Source organism: Oncorhynchus tshawytscha, linkage group LG27 (genome assembly GCF_018296145.1).
Source record: "Oncorhynchus tshawytscha isolate Ot180627B linkage group LG27, Otsh_v2.0, whole genome shotgun sequence".
In the NCBI taxonomy this organism is placed as follows: Eukaryota; Metazoa; Chordata; class Actinopteri; order Salmoniformes; family Salmonidae; genus Oncorhynchus; species Oncorhynchus tshawytscha.
Genome location: NC_056455.1, coordinates 8,456,812 through 8,481,242, shown reverse-complemented (window position 1 = coordinate 8,481,242; position 24,431 = coordinate 8,456,812). Strand labels below are relative to the sequence as shown.

General features: G+C 44.4%; 1 protein-coding gene across 1 annotated transcript in view; it reads left to right on the top strand.

The window, feature by feature from the left end:
* LOC112225987 (potassium voltage-gated channel subfamily H member 4-like) overlaps window positions 1-24,003 on the top strand; it is a 38,197-nt gene extending 14,194 nt beyond the window's left edge. The window contains exons 2-16 of the mRNA XM_042307522.1: window positions 4,172-4,405; window positions 4,952-5,085; window positions 5,258-5,380; window positions 6,963-7,206; window positions 7,775-7,932; window positions 8,723-8,930; window positions 9,642-9,836; window positions 12,613-12,812; window positions 17,955-18,204; window positions 18,507-18,721; window positions 18,824-18,862; window positions 20,567-20,949; window positions 21,199-21,278; window positions 21,539-21,615; window positions 22,109-24,003. Coding sequence (XP_042163456.1) covers window positions 4,172-4,405; window positions 4,952-5,085; window positions 5,258-5,380; window positions 6,963-7,206; window positions 7,775-7,932; window positions 8,723-8,930; window positions 9,642-9,836; window positions 12,613-12,812; window positions 17,955-18,204; window positions 18,507-18,721; window positions 18,824-18,862; window positions 20,567-20,949; window positions 21,199-21,278; window positions 21,539-21,615; window positions 22,109-23,188 — 3,620 coding nt within the window. The 3' untranslated portion in view covers window positions 23,189-24,003. The remainder of the gene's footprint in view (window positions 1-4,171; window positions 4,406-4,951; window positions 5,086-5,257; window positions 5,381-6,962; window positions 7,207-7,774; window positions 7,933-8,722; window positions 8,931-9,641; window positions 9,837-12,612; window positions 12,813-17,954; window positions 18,205-18,506; window positions 18,722-18,823; window positions 18,863-20,566; window positions 20,950-21,198; window positions 21,279-21,538; window positions 21,616-22,108) is intronic.
* Window positions 24,004-24,431: the final 428 nt, after the last annotated feature.

The following is a 24,431-nucleotide window of genomic DNA, read 5'->3' as shown; positions in this document are numbered from 1 at the left end:
CAAGGTCCTGGAGTGGCCTAGCCAGTCTCCAGATCTCAACCCCATAGAAAATCTTTGGAGGGAGTTGAAAGTCCGTGTTGCCCAGCAACAGCCCCAAAACATCACTGCTCTAGAGGAGATCTGCATGGAGGAATGGGCCAAAATACCAGCAACAGTGTGTGAAAACCTTGTGAAGACTTACAGAAAATGTTTGACCTCTGTCATTGCTCTGTCAAAGGGTATATAAAAAAGTATTGAGATAAACTTTTGTTATTGACCAAATACTTATTTTCCACCATAATTTGCAAATGAATTCAATAAAAATCCTACAATGTGATTTTTTTCCCTCATTTTGTCTGTCATAGTTGAAGTTTACCTATGATGAAAATTACAGGCCTCTCTCATCTTTTGAAGTGGGAGAACTTGCACAATTGGTGGCTGACTAAATCCTTTTTTTTGCCCCACTGTATGTATGACTGCCTCCCTCAACTAAATGACCCTCTCCTTTGTGTAACGTGAATAGACCAAGCGATTACAGAATGAATGAAAGTGACAGCCAAGTGATCCCAGCACGTGAGCAGGGACATAAATTACAGTTAATTATGCATGGGTTAAGCGCCAATCAAACAGCATCTGGGTATCGATATCAGTCATCCACTCTCTGTAAAAATAGGCTGATAAGTAACTCCATCAATCCCATCCCAATGTCTGGTGGACTATACGCTGTAATACACTCTGTAATAAAGGAAAGTTCCCTCTATAACGATCCATTATATCATTTCTCATTTCACTCCTAATACAATATTTAGTCGTTGCCAGAATGCAAACAAACTACTATATACAGTAGGAACGTACAGCACACCTTGTACAGTTATTCCCATTTATATGTACATTTCAGGTTCTACTCTGTGGATTATGGTACCGGGATGTCAGAGCGGAGTTATCGATTGCAGCGTATACACAGCAATAGTTGTATTTGTATAGTTATATTATATTTATATTTGTGTGCACAGCAGAAGGCTAAAGCTTTCATTGTTGTCTTGTTGTTGCTCCACAGAATGATTCAGTCTAATTATCTGCGTGGGCTGGGAGCTACACACAGCTTTCCCTTCCTCATTGAGGCATACAATTATTTAATAGCATTTCCCCTCCATTTCAATTCACATATTGTGATTATTGTTGTTGTGATTGACGCAAAGGGCCTGGCTTTTTGCTTGTGCAATGTAAGTAGATTGGATTGGGTTTTGCTCTTCGTCACCTGATGTCAATTACCGAAGCTAATGCATGAACAACGAGACAACAATGAAAGCTTTAGCCTTCTGCTGTGCACACAAATATAAATATAATATAACTATAACTATACGCTGCAATCGATAACTCCGCTCTGACATCTCGTTACCATAATCCACAGAGTAGAACCTGAAATGTACATATAAAAGTAATAGAAATGTAATAGAACTGGCCAGTTATTCACTACAATGGAGAAGTCCCTTTTTGTCGTGTGGACGGTCATTTCAGAAATGATTCTGGGAGAAAATGAGAGAGGCAAAGAGAAATAGAAGCTCTTAGAGAGAGAGAGAGAGAGAGAGAGACTGGTAGACTGGATGCATTTTAGCAGAATAATACAGTCATGTTGGAGAAAGAGCTTACCATCTGTTTGCTTTGGTTTAGAAAAACAACCTTGTTTCACTTGTCTCTATCAGTCTAAGCCAAGTAACAATGATGATCATGAAGCTACTGTAAAAAAAAAAACTCTATTGGTCCAAATGCTGCTCCAGTTGTTTAATAATCAGTATGTTTTCCCGTAGGATTAACTTATTGCGAATCTATTTGTGTTCTTCCTGTATAAAAAAGGGACCGTATCCTGGTTACCTCCTCCCTGTGGAAATAACAGCTTTGCCATATGCTTTTTATTAAAACAATTATAAATTGCTATGGCAACCCAATCCTGGGCACATAAAGCCTCATGTAGCTTCTGTACTAATTATCTCTATATCAGTCACTTAAGAGACTGACATTTCAGGAGTTTGATGTTTTTGCGGCGGCAGGTAGCCTAGTGGTTAGAGCGTTGGGCCAGTAACCAAAAGGTTGTTGCATTGAATCCCCGAGCTGACAAGGTAAACATTTGTCGTTCTGCCCCTGAACAAGGCGATTAACTCACTGTTCCTTTCATTATAAATAATCATTTGTTCTGAACTGACTTGCCTTGTAAAATGTAACAGTATACAACCTACCTCAATCTAAAGATATCCTCCATCTATACACCTTTCAACAACAGCCGTGCATGGCTCAGTAGGCGAGTGTAGGCTGGGGGTCGGACTGTGGCTCGCCTCAAATGACAGAGTTCACTTAACAAGAGATCTGGAGCACTTAGGTCCTCTTCACCACTCCGTGTGAACTAATGATCAATTCGACTTGTGTACTAAGTGTGTATGTAATACTTATCTGCCACAACATCTGCAGTATTGTCAATGCAAATGTCTATTTTGTCCTTGTGTCTCATGGAGGACTTATTCAGATAAGCTAATGATAATGGGCTGCTTATGAAAAGACTTTCAAACTGTGACCTCGGTGTTTACGCACTACGCATCTAATAATAAACGGAGATCATTAGTGTATTGATTGACAGGGTACGATCAGACCATCATCACATGTACAGCGAGAATAGGAAACTCTGACCACGAAATTCTGTCTTGTCCAACTCAAACCACCCCTGTGTGGAACAGCAGTGGATGAATAGATCAATTATGGAATTGAATTCAGTCAGTGGAATCATTTCCTATGAAACTCTATACAGCAGTGACCCAATGGACTTGATAGTTGGGGACAGGTGACAACGGACAGGCATTGGATTGTGGGAGACATCTGTGATCGGCAATTGTCTCTGCACAATGAGGGGCTGTGCTACACTACGGTCTACTTTGCCCTTCAGAAAGGGTGGAACAGAGGGGCAGGAGAAGGTCCGTTTAACAGCTGCCTGCAAAACATTTATTTTATGGAGATGAGTTGTTCAACTCACTATGGCGGAATATATCATTCATACATGTTTACAGCTGTACCAAATACACAACGGTCTTCTCTCTGAACAGAGTAAGCAGGTAAATAGCAGATAAATAGAGGTACATTGAAATCAAGCAAATCAAATTTGAACAAAAAACTGAGTATGTTAAATAATCCCACAGCACCCTCCGTCCTCCCATAAAAATAAAGGCGTCTATAAAGAACTATAACACCCGTGCCTTTTGTGAACTAACACTCGCGCTTGACTTTTTTTTGCTGATAGTGTCTGTGATGAAGACGAACACACTCAGTCGCTCTGGATAAGAGTGTCTGCTAAATGACTAAAACGCAAATAGAACAACACAACACAAATGATTCATAGCTGAAACGTGACTTGGGCATATCGCACCTGTATTCTCACTGCTGAAAGTACATGTGCCTGCACAGTTCAACAGATGGGAGCAGCTCTGAGAGGTGGTTGGTATTTCAGTAGAGTCTGACAGAATCAAAAGGCAGCTCCTGTCCTGTGATTGGCTGGCGCTCTCTTTGGTTACATGGGCAGGAGGATGTGAGGATACTACACATGATGCTCATTTCCTATCCCCATTAGTGTCCCCAGGCGCCTGCTGGGGGGCCCCCTGGGCTGTGGGCCCCCATAGAGTGAACTGGGTCCCCTCTTTTCTCCTATCACATCTACCAGACTTCACAGGCCTAAACTTCAAAGCCTGCTCTGATGTCCCTGCAAGCTGCTGTGGGTGGGTTCTATGTGCTAGTTAGTTAGTTAGTTAGTTAGTTAGTTAGTTAGTTAGTTAGTTAGTTAGTTAGTTAGTTAGTTAGTTTGACTGAGACCGAGACAGACAGAGCTCTTTTTCAGACAGCTAAAGGATGAAATAGACCCTGAGAGGAGAAAATGAGTGAGAGGAGAGAGAGATTCAGAAAGAAACCTGAAATCGACTGAATGACGCTATGTTCCACCTTCATAGATGGCTGTATTCAACACAAGCTTGATTGTTAATTACATAGCCTAATTCAGCATCCAGGGGCAATGACATTCATCCATTTAATGTCTGAATCACACAGTGTACTCGAGGGACAGAAATAATTGGTTGACCACTTATACAGCAATCATTACGCAGACAGAGTTAGGGTACAGTACATCATGTCTCTAATTTTCTCTCCTTGCTTTCCACAGACAGCAACTTCCTTCTTGGGAATGCCCAGGGTCGCCAAGGTTACCCCATCGTGTACTGCTCGGACGGCTTCTGCGAGCTGACGGGGTTTGTGCGCACTGAGGTGATGCAGAAAACGTGCACATGTCGCTTCCTGCACGGGGCGGAGACCAGTGAGAGGGTGAGGCAGCAGGTGGACAAGGCCCTGGATGGACAGCAGGAGTACCAGGGGGAGGTGTGCTTCTATATGAAGAACGGTGAGCATTCAGTCTACACATGGTGGCCTTCCATACAGCATCATCCAACCAGATCTATCTTTTTTGAATGTATTTTTAGAACTATGGACAGAGGATGCAACATACACCAAGTTCACCTCTGCACAATATGAAGAGGGAGTCGAGTAAAATACTCTCCTCAACTCCACGTGTCATTATAATTGAACTCAGTGGTATTCAAAGTCATTTAAATTAAGAGTGCAGATTATTTAAGGGGACAATATACAAGCATTCTGAGAAAGATCATTTGAAAAACACAATTTTTATTGAGTAAATGTATTTTGGTTCATTTTCATTTTGATAAGAGATGAAAATGCAATGAATTGACGGTTATTTGTTGATGTAAACATACATTTACAGATGTTGTAGGTTGTGTCATTAGATTTGGGGTGGGAGGGGATTGGGTCATGAGAAATAATTGGGAAAAGAATGGGTTCCCCAGAAGTTTTGGCGGGACAAAATTTGGTCCCCGCTGAAAACATTTGAATACCACGAAATCTAACTTCTTCTGTAATGTTGCTTCCGCAGGAAAACCATTCTGGTGCCTTCTTGACATTGTGCCAATTAAGAATGAGAAGGGCGAAGTGGTTCTATTCCTTTTCTCCTTCAAGGATGTCACTGAGTCGTATGGAAAAAGCCACCAGCACAGCAACAGGAGAGGGGTGGAGGCCACAGGTATCCTACTAACTCTGCAGCACCGTGGCTTACACCTTTATTGAGCCGTTTATACTTTGAGACTATGGTACTTTCTACGATGATTGCATAAAAGGAAGGCTTTAAAAAGTGTAAAGACCCATTCTCATTATTGTCCTTATGTCATCAGGCATCTCAGAGGACACACATCAGAGCAGAAAACGCAGCAGTTCCCACTTTTCCCAAGCCAGGGAAAGGGGAAGGACTGTCCTGTACCACCTCACCAACCAGTTCTCCAAGAGGGGCAAGGGGAAACTGCCCAATGTGAGTTCCCCCGGGATCTCACTGTACTGTACAGTAGAGTGTATTGACTCATTTACAACAACAAAAAAGGAAGTGTTTCTTTAGAGGAAAAAGGCATCAATTTCATTATATTACCAACTGCTTTCTGAAACATGACGTCTTTTGTTTTCATACCACATGTAAAATCACATTCTTACCGCATTCAAATGAAAACATATTTGAGCAGACGTGTTAGGGAGCATATAAGAGCGTGGTGACATTTACCTATCCATTTGAGGAAGGTTGAGCTTGGCCCAGATAGAGGAATTGATCAGCCTTTGAAGCTCCGGTCTGCTGTGTGTGGTCTTTGTAGTGCTGGTATATATAGAGCAACAGAAAGACGCAGTGTGGCCTTTTGCAGATTGGGACATGGGAAAGCTGGGGTATCATCTCACTAATTAAAGGAAAGTACCGGAAGAGTTGTCACAGTATGACACAGCAGTGGACAGATAGAACCAAGGATTTTCAACCTTTTCCCTCTTCCTCTCTTAAACACGTCTTATATGAGGTAGTTGTTATTTAAAGATACGTCAATTGTACCGTTAAATGCTGAGAGACTTAAAACTTTAAAATATCAATGAAATGTATGACAATTCACTCTTTCCAAATACTACCTTTTCCATACTTGATGGGGATCAGTTTTTTAAGATGTTGTCAAAAATGAGGTTACCATTGACAACAGCATGGGCTATGTGGCATTGTTTGAAAAAGTTTCTAACATGCGCTTTTGCTGTGACAGTTCTGTACACATTCAGCTGTTGTTGTGCATCTAAATCCTCCATGTGCAATTACCAAGTAATTATCTCCCATAATGTACCCAGCTATTATCCCAACAAGGGTTCCCACTTGGAGGTTCTGCCGACCTATTCAGCAGCCTCTCTAGTCATGTTGAAGAACGACAGAGGGAATTTACTTTCAGATCTCATTTACCTCAAGGGATCTCCGTAGTACCTCATCCGTATTTCATCTCCCTCATACTGAGTCATTTATGGAGGATAAAGTCAATGGTTCTGCATATGTGTCGAACAGAACATGTTGATAATTGTCTCTACTGGTCTTTCATGTATTGTTAAATGAGCTTCCATTTGATCCCCAGGCCTGTTAGATTACCTGCTACTGTTTCTGAACTTACTACTGTTGTGAGCCTATGGCCATGAATTACATGATGGTTATTTCTGTCTTGAAAAGATGCCATTGAACCCTTAAGATGTTTCTTGATTTTTGTTTATTTGGGTAATTTACATTTTTGACTTCACTGTTAGGCGCTAGTAACACAATCATTTTGCTGCCCCCATCTTTACCATCTACTAAACTGTGTACGCTACCGATAAACTTTGATTTGATTTGACATCCTTTATTCCGAAAAGGAACATTTACTTCTCCTCTCTTGTGCCACAGAGGAGTTTGGATTGGGGCCAAGGGAGTGCAGACACTGATTTTGATGTAGCTAGGGCAATTAGGTGTCATTGCATTCTTGAGATGTAATGTGCCACTGTGGTGTCTTGGGCTTTGTCTGTGACATGGGACCTATGACCTGTGACCCTTGACCCCTGTCTCCCTGCAGAGTGTATTCCAGAAGCCCTCTCTCCCAGAGTACAAGGTGGCGGCGGTGCAGAAGTCCCGCTTCATCCTGCTCCACTACAGCTTATCCAAGGCCCTGTGGGATTGGCTGATCCTCCTGGCTACCTTCTACGTGGCGGTCACCGTGCCCTTCAATGTCTGCTTCGTCAGTCACCAGGACGACACCGACTGGGACTCCCGTAGCACCATTGCCAGTGACATTGCAGTGGAAATGCTCTTCATTCTAGGTAACATACTGTTGTATAACAGTACTGAGAGTGGCAACATAGTACTCCAATGGTAAATGTCATATCACTCCGGTGGCTAAATGAATTGGCACCAGTATCTAGCTCCTCTGGAATATAGTTGATCAATAACAGTTCTTTCCTGCTGTGGCAGTGGGTGTTTCCTTGGAAATCGGTCACACTTGACTGTACTCGCTCACCCACCTGCATTACCAACTCATCATGGTGTCTGTGTCACCCCTGGTTACAGCTCCCATTTTGAGCCACAATTAGAGACTTCCTGTCTCCGATGGATGTGTGATCCTAAAACAGCTGTGATGGGGCTCAGGCTTTTTTAAGTTGAGGAAATGGTAATTATGTGCAGTGACATTCATGTACAAAATTATCATCACATCGTGTGTTATTCTAAACCGCTGGTGTCATGCCATAATTAGCATTTACAGCTCACCTGGAAAAATGCTGGAACGTAGTAGCCTATCCACTCACCTTACACACTTGTTGTGTATTTGAGTAAAGGATAAAATATTATTTTGCTCATGTCCTGCTGGGTTTCCTTTCTGTTCCTCCCCAGATATCATCCTGAACTTTAGGACCACCTTCGTGAGTCAGTCGGGTCAGGTGGTGTACGATGCCCGCTCAATCTACCTCCATTACTGTGGCACCTGGTTCTTTATAGACCTCATTGCTGCTCTGCCCTTTGACCTCCTCTACGCCTTCAACATCACAGTGGTGAGTTTGTATGGGTGTCATCGACTGTGCATGTATGGGTGTCATGGGCATTTGGCTTTGCGTGTGTATGCAGTTCCTTATCCTATCTTGAACAAATCAAATCAAATCAAATTTATTTATATAGCCCTTCGTACATCAGCTGATATCTCAAAGTGCTGTACAGAAACCCAGCCTAAAACCCCAAACAGCAAGCAATGCAGGTGTAGAAGCACGGTGGCTAGGAAAAACTCCCTAGAAAGGCCAGACAGTGCTTGTTTGATAGCCCTTCCCAGAATAAACGTTTTCCCTCTTAAAATATGTTGTTGGTCCTCTTTATTTCCCCTGAGCATTGAATTGTAACAGGTTAGGTCTTGCCACCTCCATGCTTTATTGACTGCTCCTTCCTTCTCTCCAGTGTCCCTCCCACTATCCACTAGCTGCACACCCCATCGGTCTCTCTCTCTCTGTCTTACTGTTAAAATCTCAGCCAATAGCCTTCTCACTTAATCTTACCTGGGCTTCTGAGATGTGACACTGTTCACTGTTCAACTGCCCCTTTTTCCACCAATCATTTGTTTCTCAAGCTTTCCAAGAGATGTGCTGTTCTTTACGGATGAATGCATCTTTAGCCTCTGGAGATATCATTTCAGTACAGAGGATAGATCGTCTATACTGTATATAATGTCTGACGACTTCAACCGGACTATGACTCAACCCTCTAACTTCTTTTGACCTTTACACTTGTCACAATGCAAATGGTCATCTCTACATGAATCGTTGCATGTAAACATGTACGTTACCTCCTGTCCAGACCTCGCTGGTCCACCTCCTGAAGACGGTGCGTTTGCTGCGGCTGCTGCGGTTGCTACAGAAGCTGGACCGTTACTCCCAGTACAGTGCTGTGGTCCTGACCCTGCTCATGTCTGTGTTCGCCCTGCTTGCCCACTGGATGGCCTGCGTCTGGTACGTCATCGGCCGCAAGGAGATAGAGAGCAGCGACCCTGTCACCTGGGATATAGGTGAGCGCCTGTTTGTTTGTGTTTGCGTGTGAATGTTTGTATATTGTGTGTGGTTGTTGCACCACTCTCACACAGTAGACACATCAACAGAACGTTTCCTTTTGTCGAGCACCTCGGCTTACTGTAGGAAGCAGCCATGTGTGACCACTATTTCCTCTACATGTGTCTGTAACACAGTAACTCGTTTCACTTGCCTGACAGCTAGATGCTATAGCCCCCTTGCACACTCGGTCCCTTGACAAGCCTAAATGCTTCTGAACTGGTCTCTCAGTACATCACCCTCCATAACACCCTCCCAGTCAACCTCACAGCAAGTGTAGGTCACAGAGTAATGGACAGAGACTGTTTGGCTGGTCCCCCCTACAGTGACTATCTAATTTAACTCCCAGCCAGAATGCCTCACACTCTGTAATATCACCTCTGGATGGAGAGTCAAGCAGACACAAAGGAAAAAACAACCCAATCTCTTTCATGGGACTTCTATCAGATCCCTGTAATGCATTTTCCTTTTTATCCTCCTCTCTCTTTGCCCTCCCTCCCTCCCTCCCTCCCTCCCTCCCTCCCTCCCTCCCTCCCTCCCTCCCTCCCTCCCTCCCTCCCTCCCTCCCTCCCTCCCTCCCTCCCTCCCTCCCTCCCTCTTCCTTTTCCCCCCTCTCTCTTTCTCCCTCCCTCTCCCACTCTCTGTCCACCATGTCCTGCTGTACTCTCCAGGCTGGCTGCAGGAGCTCGGGAAGCGGTTGGAAACCCCGTACATCAACAGTACGATGGGCGGCCCCTCCATGCCCAGTGCCTATATCGCCTCCCTCTACTTCACCCTGAGCAGCCTCACCAGTGTGGGCTTTGGCAATGTGTGTGCCAACACAGATGCTGAGAAGATCTTTTCCATCTGCATCATGCTCATGGGGGGTAAGTTCATCTGTATCATGCTTATGGGGATAAGTTCATCTGCATCTTGCTCATGGGGATAAGTTCATCTGCATCATGCTCATGGGGAATAATTTCATCTATAATATTCTCATGGGGATAAGTACATCTGCATCATGCTCATGGGGGGTAAGTCCATCTGCATCATGCTCATGGGAGATAAGTTCATCTGCATCATGCTCATGGGGATAAGTTCATCTGCATCATGCTCATTGGGGATAAGTCCATCTGCACCATGCTCATGGGGATAAGTTCATCTGCATCATGCTCATGGGGATAAGTTCATCTGCACCATGCTCATGGGGAATAATTTCATCTATAATATTCTCATGGGGATAAGTACATCTGCATCATGCTCATGGGGGGTAAGTCCATCCGCATCATGCTCGTGGGAGATAAGTTCATCTGCATCATGCTCATGGGGATAAGTTCATCTGCATCATGCTCATGGGGGATAAGTTCATCTGCATCATGCTTATTGGGGATAAGTCCATCTGCACCATGCTCATGGGGATAAGTTCATCTGCATCATGCTCATGGGGATAAGTTCATCTGCACCATGCTCATGGGGATAAGTTAATCTGCATCATGCTCATGGGGATAAGTTCATCTGCATGATGCTCATGGGGATAAGTTCATCTGCACCATGCTCATGGGGATAAGTTCATCTGCACCATGCTCATGGGGATAAGTTCATCTGCACCATGCTCATGGGGATAAGTTCATCTGCACCATGCTCATGGGGATAAGTTCATCTGCACCATGCTCATGGGGGGTAAGTTCATCTGCATCATGCTCATGGGGGGTAAGTTCATTGGAAGCGAGGCTCATGGGCATAAGTTCATTGGAAGCGAGGCTCATGGGCATAAGTTCATTGGAAGCGAGGCTCATGGGGGTAAGTTCATTGGAAGTGAGGCTCATGGGGGTAAGTTCATTGGATAAGCGAGGCTCATGGGGGTAAGTTCATTGGATAAGTTCAGGCTCATGGGGGTAAGTTCATCTGCATCAGGCTCATGGGGATAAGTCCATCTGCATCATGCTCATGGGGGGTAAGTTCATTGGAAGCGAGGTTCTTGGGGATAAGTCCATCTGCATCATGCTCATGGGGATAAGTTCATTGGAAGCGAGGCTCATGGGGATAAGTACATCTGCATCATGCTCATGGGGAATAATTTCATCTATAATATTCTCATGGGGATAAGTACATCTGCATCATGCTCATGGGGGGTAAGTCCATCTGCATCATGCTGATGGGAGATAAGTTCATCTGCATCATGCTCATGGGGATAAGTTCATCTGCATCATGCTCATGGGGGATAAGTTCATCTGCATCATGCTCATTGGGGATAAGTTCATCTGCACCATGCTCATGGGGATAAGTTCATCTGCATCATGCTCATGGGGATAAGTTCATCTGCACCATGCTCATGGGGATAAGTTCATCTGCATCATGCTCATGGGGGTAAGTTCATTGCACCATGCTCATGGGGATAAGTTCATCTGCACCATGCTCATGGGGATAAGTCCATCTGCATCATGCTCATGGGGATAAGTTCATCTGCATCATGCTCATGGGGGATAAGTTCATTGGAAGCGAGGCTCATGGGGATAAGTCCATCTGCATCATGCTCATGGGGGGTAAGTTCATTGGAAGCGAGGCTCATGGGGGATAAGTTCATTGGAAGCGAGGCTCATGGGGGTAAGTTCATTGGGGATAAGTCAGGCTCATGGGGGGGATAACCATGCTCATCCATCTGCATCATGCTCATGGGGGATAAGTTCATCTGCACCATGCTCATGGGGGGATAAGTTCATCTGCACCATGCTCATGGGGATAAGTTCATCTGCATCATGCTCATGGGGATAAGTTCATCTGCATCATGCTCATGGGGATAAGTTCATCTGCATCGATGCTCATGGGGATAAGTCCATCTGCATCATGCTCATGGGGATAAGTCCATCTGCATCATGCTCATGGGGATAAGTTCATCTGCATCATGCTCATGGGGGTAAGTCCATTGGAAGCGAGGCTCATGGGGGTAAGTCCATTGGAAGCGAGGCTCATGGGGGTAAGTCCATTGGAAGCGAGGCTCATGGGGGTAAGTGCATCAGGCTCCATTGGAAGCGAGGCTCATGGGGAAGCGAGGCTCAGTCCATTGGAAGCGAGGCTCATGGGGGTAAGTCCATTGATAAGCAGCGAGGCTCATGGGGATAAGTTCATTGGATAAGTTCATCTGCATCATGCGAGGCTCATGGGGATAAGTTCATTGGAAGCGAGGCTCATGGGGATAAGTTCATTGGAAGCGAGGCTCATGGGGATAAGTTCAGGCTCATGGGGGGAAGCTGGAAGCAGGCTCAGGCTCATGGGGATAAGTTCATGGGGGTAAGTTCATTGGAAGCGAGGCTCATGGGGATAAGTTCATTGGAAGCGAGGCTCATCATTGGAAGCGAGGCTCATGGGGGTAAGTTCTTTGGAAGCGAGGCTCATGGGGGTAAGTTCATTGGAAGCGAGGCTCATGGGGATAAGTTCATTGGAAGCGAGGCAGTGTTAGTAGACATCTTGAGAGACAAGCTGTCTAATTAAGACTTCTTGAAAACACTTATTAAGATGTCTTCACAAATCTCTTGAAAAAAGTCTTAAGGCATAGTGATGGCTGGGTATGACTCTCTTCTGCATATGTGTGTGCTTTGAGCTCAAATTAGTAATCTTGTAATACTCCTTGACCCCCATGTTCCCTGTTCCTCTTCCGACCTGCAGCGCTGATGCATGCAGTGGTCTTCGGTAACGTGACGGCCATTATCCAGCGCATGTACTCTCGGCGCTCGCTCTACCACACGCGTATGAAGGACATCAAGGACTTTATCCGTGTGCACCGTCTGCCCCAGCTGCTGAAACAGAGGATGTTGGAGTACTTCCAGACCACCTGGTCTGTCAACAACGGCATCAACGCCAACGAGGTGGGTCACATGACACATATGTATTTAACAATGGTGGTAGCAAACTCCGGCCAATGATTACAACAATCCAATGCTTTCAAAATCAAATCAAATCAAATCAAATGTATTTATATAGCCCTTCGTACATCAGCTGATATCTCAAAGTGCTGTACAGAAACCCAGCCTAAAACCCCAAACAGCAAGCAATGCAGGTGTAGAAGCACGGTGGTTAGGAAAAACTCCCTAGAAAGGCCAAAACCTAGGAAGAAACCTAGAGAGGAACCAGGCTATGTGGGGTGGCCAGTCCTCTTCTGGCTGTGCCGGGTGGAGATTATAACAGAACATGGCCAAGATGTTCAAATGTTCATAAATGACCAGCATGGTCCAATAATAATAAGGCAGAACAGTTGAAACTGGAGCAGCAGCACGACCAGGTGGACTGGGGACAGCAAGGAGTCATCATGTCAGGTAGTCCTGAGGCATGGTCCTAGGGCTCAGGTCCTCCAAGAGAGAGAAAGAAAGAGAGAAAGAGAGAATTAGAGAGAGCACACTTAAATTCACACAGGACACCGAATAGGACAGGAGAAGTACTCCAGACATAACAAACTGACCCTAGCCCCCCGACACATAAACTACTGCAGCATAAATACTGGAGGCTGAGACAGGAGGGGTCAGGAGACACTGTGGCCCCATCCGAGGACACTCCCGGACAGGGCCAAACAGGAAGGATATAACCCCACCCACTTTTCCAAAGCACAGCCCCCACGCACTAGAGGGATATCTTCAACCACCAACTTACCATCCTGAGACAAGGCTGAGTATAGCCCACAAAGATCTCCGCCACGGCACAACCCATGGGGGGGGGGCGCCAACCCAGACAGGATGATCACATCAGTGACTCAACCCACTCAGGTGACGCACCCCTCCCAGCGACGGTATGAGAGAGCCCTAGTAAGCCAATGACTCAGCCCCTGTAATAGGGTTAGAGGCAGAGAATCCCAATGGAAATAGGGGAACCGGCCAGGCAGAGACAGCAAGGGCGGTTCGTTGCTCCAGAGCCTTTCCGTTCACCTTCCCACTCCTGGGCCAGACTACACTCAATCATATGACCCACTGAAGAGATGAGTCTTCAGTAAAGACTTAAAGGTTGAGACCGAGTCTGCGTCTCTGACATGGGTAGGCAGACCGTTCCATAAAAATGGAGCTCTATAGGAGAAAGCCCTGCCTCCAGCTGTTTGCTTAGAAATTCTAGGGACAATTAGGAGGCCTGCGTCTTGTGACCGTAGCGTACGTGCAGGACCAAATCAGAGAGATAGGTAGGAGCAAGCCCATGTAATGCTTTGTAGGTTAGCAGTAAAACCTTGAAATCAGCCCTTGCTTTGACAGGAAGCGAGTGTAGGGAGGCTAGCACTGGAGTAATATGATCACATTTTTTGGTTCTAGTCAGGATTCTAGCAGCCGTATTTAGCACTAACTGAAGTTTATTTAGTGCTTTATCTGGGTAGCCAGAAAGTAGAGCATTGCAGTAGTCTAACCTAGAAGTGACAAAAGCATGGATTAATTTTTCTGCATAATTTTTGGACAGAAAGTATCTGATTTTTGCAATGTTACGTAGATGGAAAAAAGCTGTCCTTGAAATGGTCTTGATATGTTCTTCAAAAGAGAGATCAGGGTCCAGAGTAACGCCGAGGTCCTTCACAGTTTTATTTGAGACGACTGTACAACCATTAAGATTAATTGTCAGATTCAATAGAAGATCTCTTTGTTTCTTGGGACCTAGAACAAGCAACTCTGTTTTGTCCGAGTTTAAAAGTAGAAAGTTTGCAGCCATCCACTTCCTTATGTCTGAAACACATGCTTCTAGCGAGGGCAATTTTGGGGCTTCACCATGTTTCATTGAAATGTACAGCTGTGTGTCATCCGCATAGCAGTGAAAGTTAACATTATGTTTTCGAATTACATCCCCAAGAGGTAAAATATATAGTGAAAACAATAGTGGTCCTAAAACGGAACCTTGAGGAACACCGAAATTTACAGTTGATTTGTCAGAGGACAAACCATTCACAGAGACAAACTGATGTCTTTCCGACAGATAAGATCTAAACCAGGCCAGAATTTTTCCGTGTAGACCAATTTGAGTTTCCAATCTCTCCAAAAGAATGTGGTGATCGATGGTATCAAAAGCACCACTAAGGTCTAGGTGCACAGATGCAGAGCCTCGGTCTGATGCCATTAAAAGGTCATTTACCACCTTCACAAGTGCAGTCTCAGTGCTATGATGGGGTCTAAAACCAGACTGAAGCATTTCGTATACATTGTTTGTCTTCAGGAAGGCAGTGAGTTGCTGCGCAACAAATTTTGAGAGGAATGGAAGATTCGATATAGGCCGATAGTTTTTTATATTTTCTGGGTCAAGGTTTGGCTTTTTCAAGAGAGGCTTTATTACAGCCACTTTTAGTGAGTTTGGTACACATCTGGTGGATAGAGAGCCATTTATTATGTTCAACATAGGAGGGCCAAGCACAGGAAGCAGCTCTTTCAGTAGTTTAGTTGGAATAGGGTCCAGTATGCAGCTTGAAGGTTTAGAGGCCATGATTATTTTCATCATTGTGTCAAGAGATATAGTACTAAAACACTTGAGCGTCTCTCTTGACCCTAGGTCCTGGCAGAGTTGTGCAGACTCAGGACAACTGAGCTTTGAAGGAATACGCAGATTTAAAGAGGAGTCCGTAATTTGCTTTCTAATAATCATGATCTTTTCCTCAAAGAAGTTCATTAAATTTATCACTGCTAAAGTGAAAGCCATCCTCTCTTGGGGAATGTTGCTTTTTAGTTAGCTTTGCGACAGTATCAAAAAGGAATTTCGGATTGTTCTTATTTTCCTCAATTAAGTTAGAAAAATAGGATGATCGAGCAGCAGTAAGGGCTCTTCGGTACTGCATGGTACTGTCTTTCCAAGCTAGTCGGAAGACTTCCAGTTTGGTGTGGCGCCATTTCCGTTCCAATTTTCTGGAAGCTTGCTTCAGAGCTCGGGTATTTTCTGTGTACCAGGGAGCTAGTTTCTTATGAGAAATGTTTTTTGTTTTTATGCATCTAGGGTATTGTGCAAGGTTAAATTGAGTTCCTCAGATAGGTGGTTAACTGAATTTTGTCCTCTGGCGTCCTTGGGTAGACAGAGGGAATCTGGAAGGACATCAAGGAATCTTTGTGTTGTCTGTGAATTTATAGCACGACTTTTGATGTTCCTTGGTTGGGGTCTGAGCAGATTATTTGTTGCAATTGCAAACGTAATAAAATGGTGGTCCGATAGTCCAGGATTATGAGGAAAAACATTAAGATCCACAACATTTATTCCATGGGACAAAACTAGGTCCAGAGTATGACTGTGACAGTGAGTGGGTCCAGAGACATGTTGGACAAAACCCATTGAGTCGATGATGGCTCCGAAAGCCTTTTGGAGTGGGTCTGTGGACTTTTCCATGTGAATATTAAAGTCACCAAAGATTAGAATATTATCTGCTATGACTACAAGGTCCGATAGGAATTCAGGGAACTCAATGAGGAACGCTGTATATGGCCCAGGAGGCCTGTAAACAGTAGCTATAAAAAGTGATTGAGTAGGCTGCATAGATTTCCTGACTAGAAGCTCAAAAGATGAAAACGTCATTTTTCTTTTTTGTAAATTGAAATTTGCTATCGTAAATGTTAGCAACACCTCCGCCTTTGCGGGATGCACGGGGGATATGGTCACTAGTGTAGCCAGGAGGTGAGGCCTCATTTAACACAGTAAATTCATCAGGCTTAAGCCATGTTTCAGTCAGGCCAATCACATCAAGATTATGATCAGTGATTAGTTCATTAGTTCAAATCCCTGATGGGGAGTGGGCAAGTGCACACTTTAGGATAACGATGGACCGTTGGGATGCAGCCATTAGGGTAGACAAACATACTGTACTGACAGACTGGTCTTTATACATTTTCAGATGTAAATAAATAGCCTTTCAGAAAGAGTACACCTTATGTTGGGAGTAGTTTTCGAAAGAAATCTTTTCGAAAGAAACCTTTTGTATCACTGCCAAGGTCTTTCGATCAGATGGTGTTGACAGTGTGGGTGTGTATTGTCACATTCAGACATGAATGGCCTCGTGGTCTAGTCGTGTCTCCGTGTGGGATGGCGGATTCTAAATCAGACATGTCATTTTACATCTAGGTCATCTCTACCTTTATTTCCCAATCTTCTCTCAGTCTCTGCCCAATGTGGTTAGATTGGTTCTTTTAGAAAGTAGTATTTTGTTCACAGTGATGGGCTTAGATCTAGTATTGCCTAAAAGTGCTCCCTATTGTAGGAACGACCTACAAAATTCCTTTCACCTTGATTCGGCAGTTTGGGATTGCAGTTGTTTCGATTGATTCTAGAGTATTATTTGTTGATATCGTGGTGTTGAGGTGTGGTTATTTATTTATTTATTTGTAATGCACATTTTTCTTCCTGTTTGTGAGAAGGTGTTTGTACTCAGGGCACCATTGTGAATGAGGCCATGGTCTCACTTGGGCTACCCTGAATAAATACAAGTTCATAAAACATTTTAGACTACGGCGATAGGATTAAACATGTTGGTACTCATTTACACCCTCTCGACATCAGCTTCATAATTTATTCTCCGCTGAAGGCGCGACAACAGACGCTACGAAGGACCCGAGAACTTGCAAATGTATTACACCTCTTAGCTGGTGCTTACTGCCAGGCTAGCGTTTGTGAAACAAGACCAACAGTGCACATTATACGTAGAGATTTGAGTCATCTAAGAAGGCTTCCATGAAAACAACTACTGTACATTGAAGTGTGTAGCCACTCGCCAAAATGTAGCTAGAGTCCAACACAAAATACAAGATATTTTATACTCACTGAGAATTGTGTGTTTCAACAATACATAGAATACATGTTTGTGAATAACTGTTGATTGGCTGTCCACACAGTGTTCATAGGCTTGAACTTGGTTTATACTGTCTCGCATCTCATATGACAAGAGCATTCCTTTAGCCTTGATCCTCGGACACCACTGTCCCTCTCTGGTACCTCTAATCTGATACAATCTGATCTGTAATCTGATACAAAACCATTGCATTGTGGGTGCTGAAGTCCTCCTTCTCTCCTCCTGTCAGCTGCTGCATGACTTCCCAGACGAACTGCGTGCGGACATCGCCATGCACCTGAACAAGGACATCCTGCAGCTGCCAGTGTTTGAGCGGGCCAGTAGGGGGTGTCTGCGCTCCCTCTCCTTGCACATCAAGACCTCGTTCTGTGCCCCGGGAGAGTACCTCATCCGCCAGGGGGACGCGCTGCAGGCCAACTACTTTGTCTGCTCTGGGTCTCTAGAGGTGCTGAAGGACGAAATGGTCCTTGCTATCCTGGGTACGTCTTAGACAACTCACTTCCCTGTTCTGGAGTACACTTTCTTTTTATAATTTCCTTTCTCTGTCTCTCGTGTCGGCGATCCGTCTCTGTTTTCAACTCTTTGGCCGCGTCTGAAGTGGAATCTTAATCCCTTTATAGTGGAATACTTTTGGCCAGAAAAGCAGTGCACTATACGGGGAATAGGGAGCTAGTTTTCTTTATCCCTCAATTGTTATCCCAGCAATATGGAGGTTGTCATTATAGTGTATGAGAGAAGCATCAAGTCAAGTCAGATTATTAATTGGGTAATCTGTCTCTAGGCAAAGGTGATCTGATTGGGGCAGACCTGACAGCGCAAGACCAGGTGATCAAGACCAATGCGGACGTGAAGGCTCTGACCTACTGTGACCTGCAGCACATCAGTGTCCGTGCCCTGAGGGAGGTCCTGGGCCTCTACCCAGAGTATGGCAGTCGCTTCAGCTCTGATATCCACCACAACCTCACCTACAACCTGAGAGAGGGCAGCGAGGCAGAGGTGAGAACCCCACATGCTCACTCAATCACTCACTCAAACTTTACTCTGTGTGGCCTGTGTAAACTGTAATGGAATTGTGACTCATTCTGACTCACTGTCCAGGGGCTGACAAGGTTCTCACGGTCCCCTTGGCTCTCTCAGGTAAATGTGTGCCTTTTTATTACTATACTACAGATGGGGATTACTATGACCTATCAGTCTGCTACTGACAGATAACTCAGGGATGCTCCTACAGCCACAGCCAACATAATATTGTCAATTCAGAGCTCAGAACAATTCAGAGCTCAGAACGTTTGTAGTCATAGCCAGAATATTTTAAGCTAAATGTCCAAGTAAAATATTTACACCTTGAGATGTGAATAGGCTTTTTGACTCATCATTACATTTTTCAAAGTGTTTGAATATTTGGTCTGGGACAGAGACATTTAAATGATTGAAGTGGATATGAGGGTTCTGGGCCCTGACCTGTTGCCCTTCCTTCTTAGGTGAACATATAACTTGATAAAAGACTGCACACAATGTTCTGATCTAGCCCATTCCCAGATAGAACTTCACTCTGAAAGAAGCATGATTGCAACTCTCACAGCCCCATTTTTCCACCTTTGTTGAGAGCTTAACAAAGGGCTGTCATTAGTGTGTCTCGGTATCTCTGTGAGGCGGATTTTGTACTCTTGTTTTTTTGTATTTGAGTGGGTGTTGGACTAGGCATATGCCTTAGTGTGTGTGACCTTGTGTGTGCACATGCATGTGTGTTCCTATGACATGCGAGTGTCCACGTGTTAATGTTTCTACATTGTGCGTGGGAGTTAACTGATTCTCTCAAAATTAATTTACCAGAATGTGAAAATTGTCTGGTAGCAATAAACGTAAAAAAATTAAATAATAATCTGACAGAAAAAATGTCACTCTGAAGAATAACAATTATAAGCCACGATGAGGTCATAACAGCTAAATAATCTGACTCCTACTGAAAATGCCAAGAAGGCAGTTCACCTCAGTGCACCTAATTTCCTATGTTTGCCACTAAGAGAAAGGAACAGCACTGACTCACAGCAGAACAGATATTAGAAGGAAATTACACACCATTTCTTGTTACCGAAGTAGGTGAGGATGGAGCGATAGTGGTCCGGAGGGGGGGTGGACCCTGAGAATGTAGCATTTTCTAAACACCTGAAACAAATGTTCCTTCAAATTAGAGCCATAATCATTATACCTAATTCTATTCTACACAAATCTCAATATACTGCACTAACATGCCTAGGATATTACCTCCTAGTATTTTTCTATATCTAAGCGTACCTCTTGACTGGTGGTTATTTTTTAAAGAAACAAAATATGCTTCTCTGCATCTCTGCTAAAATCTGGGTGAAAGACTAAGTTTATTCAGTACATTTAGTAATTGCTTGGTTTTCTAGAGTCTAGCAAACTTTGACAGCCTAAAATGGCTTGGTAGCTAGTTATGAGGTTGGGAGATAAAAGTATCTAAAAGTATCTGGCTTTAGCTGGCTAGCTAAACTTGACTTCATAGAAAATGCTATGGCTCTAGATTGCAGGAGAAAGCTGTTTCAGGTGTTTGAAAATATAACAATTCTCCAACCAGCTCCCCTCCGGACAACCCCCCCAGCCATCCTCACATACTCTGTGCCCCCTCAGATTTTTAGGGTGCATGATGCCCCTGCTACCCATTACCGGCAGCTAAAATCAAATTAAACTCTGTGTGTTTCACTCCACACTGTCTCTCCTCCTCCACTAGCAATAGGCTACTGGAAGACATGCATGATTGTTTGTGAGAACTACAGAGAACCTGTTACTCATGCCTCTCCTCTCCCACCCTCTGCCCCTCAGGAGCGAGCTGATAAGGACCACAAGCTTCCCTTCGTTGTGGAGGCAGAAGACGTGGAGTCTGGTGAGGACATGAGCCACTGTCCCACTGGTGCATCCCACCAAGGGCGGCTGCTACTGATGCATGGCCTGAGCAGCCCCGTCTGCCACCCGGGCTTCAGCAGCCTGCTGGGGGAGGAGCTTCGACGTGTCAATACACTCCGTCTCTGCCGCTCTCCAGCCCAGGGCTGCAGAGGCAGTAGCCCCTCCCCTCAGCTGCTGTCCAATGAGGAGGTTACTCTAGCCCCGGTGCCCACCATGGTCACAGATCACAACTCATCCCATAGGCCAGCCAAGCTGCTCATACCCTCCCTACATTGTGTCAGCCCTCTGGACCTCAGCCCCAGGTGAGTAATGAGACATAACTGTCAATCAAAATGACTAGCGTTTGTATTTCATTAGCCCAGTACCTGAGCCTACGTTTTGTAGGATGATAAGACTATAACCATTAACCAAAAAGTAAATCACATTTTCCAATCGATTTACCTGGTAATAACAGCAAAGACAGATTACAGTTAAATTTATTTAACTGAAAATCACTTCATATTTAATCATAACCCACTTAAGTGTGAACCTCTCTTTCCTATCTCCTCTAGGGTTGTGGATGGAATTGAGGATAATGGGCAGTCTTTTCACTTCAATGTGGATCAAGGCGAGGCAAAGACCAATAGCAAAGGTAATGGGCTCAGGTTAAACAATGGTTTAACTACAAAAAACTATGTTTTTCTATCAGTGGATTTCTAACAGTAAATAGAAACGTGTTTTAGGCAAGGATACTGAAATGATTGGTCAGAAAATTGCTTTATTAGAATGATCCAAAGCAGTACAAGTAGGCTACTCATACAAATGAAATGGTATGAGCAAAGTACTTTATGTTGGCGTGGGGTGTGAAAGCACTGATCTCATCCATCCTTGTCCATCCCATCCCCCCCATAGACCCATTCCAGGTTAGCGCCAACTTACTTCTGGAAACAGAGGAGGTGAGACAGAACATCAGCCAGCTAAACAAAGAGGTAGGAACATACAATCACATTGACAGAGTAAAGGGACACATAAGCCAACATAATGATGTATCAATGAACTGATAAATGAATGATATGCTCCATCTAGGTAGAGAGACCTCAAGAGACACAAACTTTTTTGTTCTCCCAGTTCATTTTCCGTACTCCACTTTCGCTCTACCCTAAAGAGTGTCTAAAAACAGGTCATCCCTGACACACTTTCAGCATTAAATACACCACTCAGGCTATGTAGGCAAGAGAACATTGAAAGACATTTTTCCTCAAATAAAATGTAGGATTGTTAAATTGGAGATGCTCCAGATTTGAAAGCTCACGTAACACCGACTGATAATTTATGGCTGTGCTTGTTTTTGGTTTCCACCATTTCTGACCTAGAAAGAGACAATAGAACTCTAATGCTTATGTCTCCTGCCTTGGAATAATTACTATTCAACCAAGCAACAGATTGTAGCTTTCATTATTCTGCGTGCCATCTCTTTTCCAGATGAATACCCTTAACCAGGAGGTGTCCAACCTGACCAAGGAGCTCCATGAGATGATGCATTTCCTGCAGGCCCATGTGACCATGTTACATTACCCCTCTGCCATCTCCACCTATCCTTTTGGCCTGCAGATGGCCCCTAACCCCAACCCCAACAGCAACATGATTGCTGCCAATGACTGGCAGACACGGGTGCCTTTCAGTATGCCTGCTGGACCTCACCCATCTCACGTCCAACATGTCCCCCTCAGCCACCCTGCCAGGAACATGTGGGCCTATGGTGGGGTGCCCCCCCAGGGCAGAGGTCAGAAGGTGGAGGTTGAACACCATCACCAGACGTCCAATCCCAGGTCATCCTGTTTACATCCGTGCTGCTCGGACAGAGGCATAACCACTGGTCAGGGACTTGAAGCCCAGTACAGGCCTTTCCCGACCTCCAGAACTACACCCAACTCTCCCTACATGGGCCACTCCCAATGCCGGACTGGGCCATCTCTTCTGAACCTCAACTCTGCCTTCCCAGTACCCTCAGGTGCGGGTCCTGGTCAAGTTGAGTACAAAGCCTCCATCCCCACCATCAGTACCTTTCGTCCCCTATGTTCCCCAGGCAGCCTCAGCCAGTCCCACCCCTCCCTGAGTGTCCAGTTCAACTCTGACCGCAGCCATTCACCGTCCATCTCCCCAACGCCTATCCACATCTCACTGACCCCTACCGGCCAACCACAGCTCCATACCGCCTTCAGCTCTCAGTCTGGGGTCTACACGTCTGTCAGCCCAACATATAATCAGACGCACAACCAAACCACCCAGGGGCAGGGCTTGCTCAACAGAGCTAGGAAGAATGACCTGGTGGGCTCCAGCCCTGTCCACACACTGGACTCATCCCTACATCTGGCAGGGCAGCCAGCAGGGCAAGGGCCAGACTGTGGAGGGCCTAAGACTGAGTACCCACAGGGCAGGGAGAGACCTGAGAGGATGCAGTGTGATGCTGAGCAGGCAGAGTCCCAGACCCAGGGGACCAACATCAGCACACAGCAGGCCCTGGAAGTCGAGCCTCTCTGGGGCTTGGAGGTGACACATTAGCAGCTGTCTGGAGCCCCACAGAGACCGGATAAATAAACGGGTCATTACTGCTGCAAAGTAACGCTGAGCCCATCAACTCAACTCTCCCTTTTTGATTGCACCTCTCATGCTACTCGAGTTTACATCTGAGAAATGAATGATTGCTTGATAGTCTAAAACGTTCACTAGACAGCAATCACGCTACATAATATCGACACTGATTGTACTTGATGTACTGTTTATTTAATTTGACTGTAAATACAGCATTGATGTGGACCAGAGATTATGAAGACAAGCTGACTCAGCTTACAAAAATATTCATCTTTGTGTTTATTATGTATTTCTTGTGAACTGAACTGAAAGTTAGGTATTACTAACCGGAGGGTATCTCTAGACATATCACATTGAGACTTGGCAGCCATGGAAACAGCAAACCCCACCCCTTTCCTTCATTATATTGTGTTTACATAGAAAGTATCATCACCTAATGAGCATTTTGACATGTGGTTTTAGGTGATTTCATTGTCTGTGAACACACTGTGGAGCTCATTCTACAAGCTGTCTGGACATTACAGCATACGACCAATGTTTGTGCTCATTATTTTAAGAAATTGTCTCTTGGCTAGCCTGCCAGAGGATTGCTGGCCAAAGAGGACCTATGGTTATTTGTGTTTTTCCCTCTTCTGCAATATGGCTATTCATAGCTCTGCATCTCTTTTTGCTCTGGTGTCTGGATCATTTTCTGACTTTTTCTATGCTGTATATTTGACTGTTTCTTTGGTAACAGAGACTGTAATAAGACATGCAATGAGTTGAACAACGTGTGCTGTCTGAAAGAGTTGTAGTATATCATTTTGTTTGTTTGTAACTGATATTAGTTGTAAAATAAAACAATTTAAGATGCAAACAGAATATTAATATATATATATATATATATATATATATATATATATATATATATATATTTAAAACAGGGACTCTGAGAAATACAATTACATCTGAAGTGAAAAATGAAATAACTTGAAAGGTTAAACTGAGCAGGTCACAGTAGTGGTACACAATTACATAAGTATTGTTAGTCATTCACTCAACATCCAACAATATCTCTTTAAATAGACCAATGCCTTTAGATAAACCTGCCCTAAAACACACGTTTGGGCCAATGAGTTTACTTTTATGAACAAAATGTAGATCTGAACTGATGTCAGGTGATGGCAAATATCATGGTCTTTAGCGCCACCAGATGGTTATACATTTAAAGCAA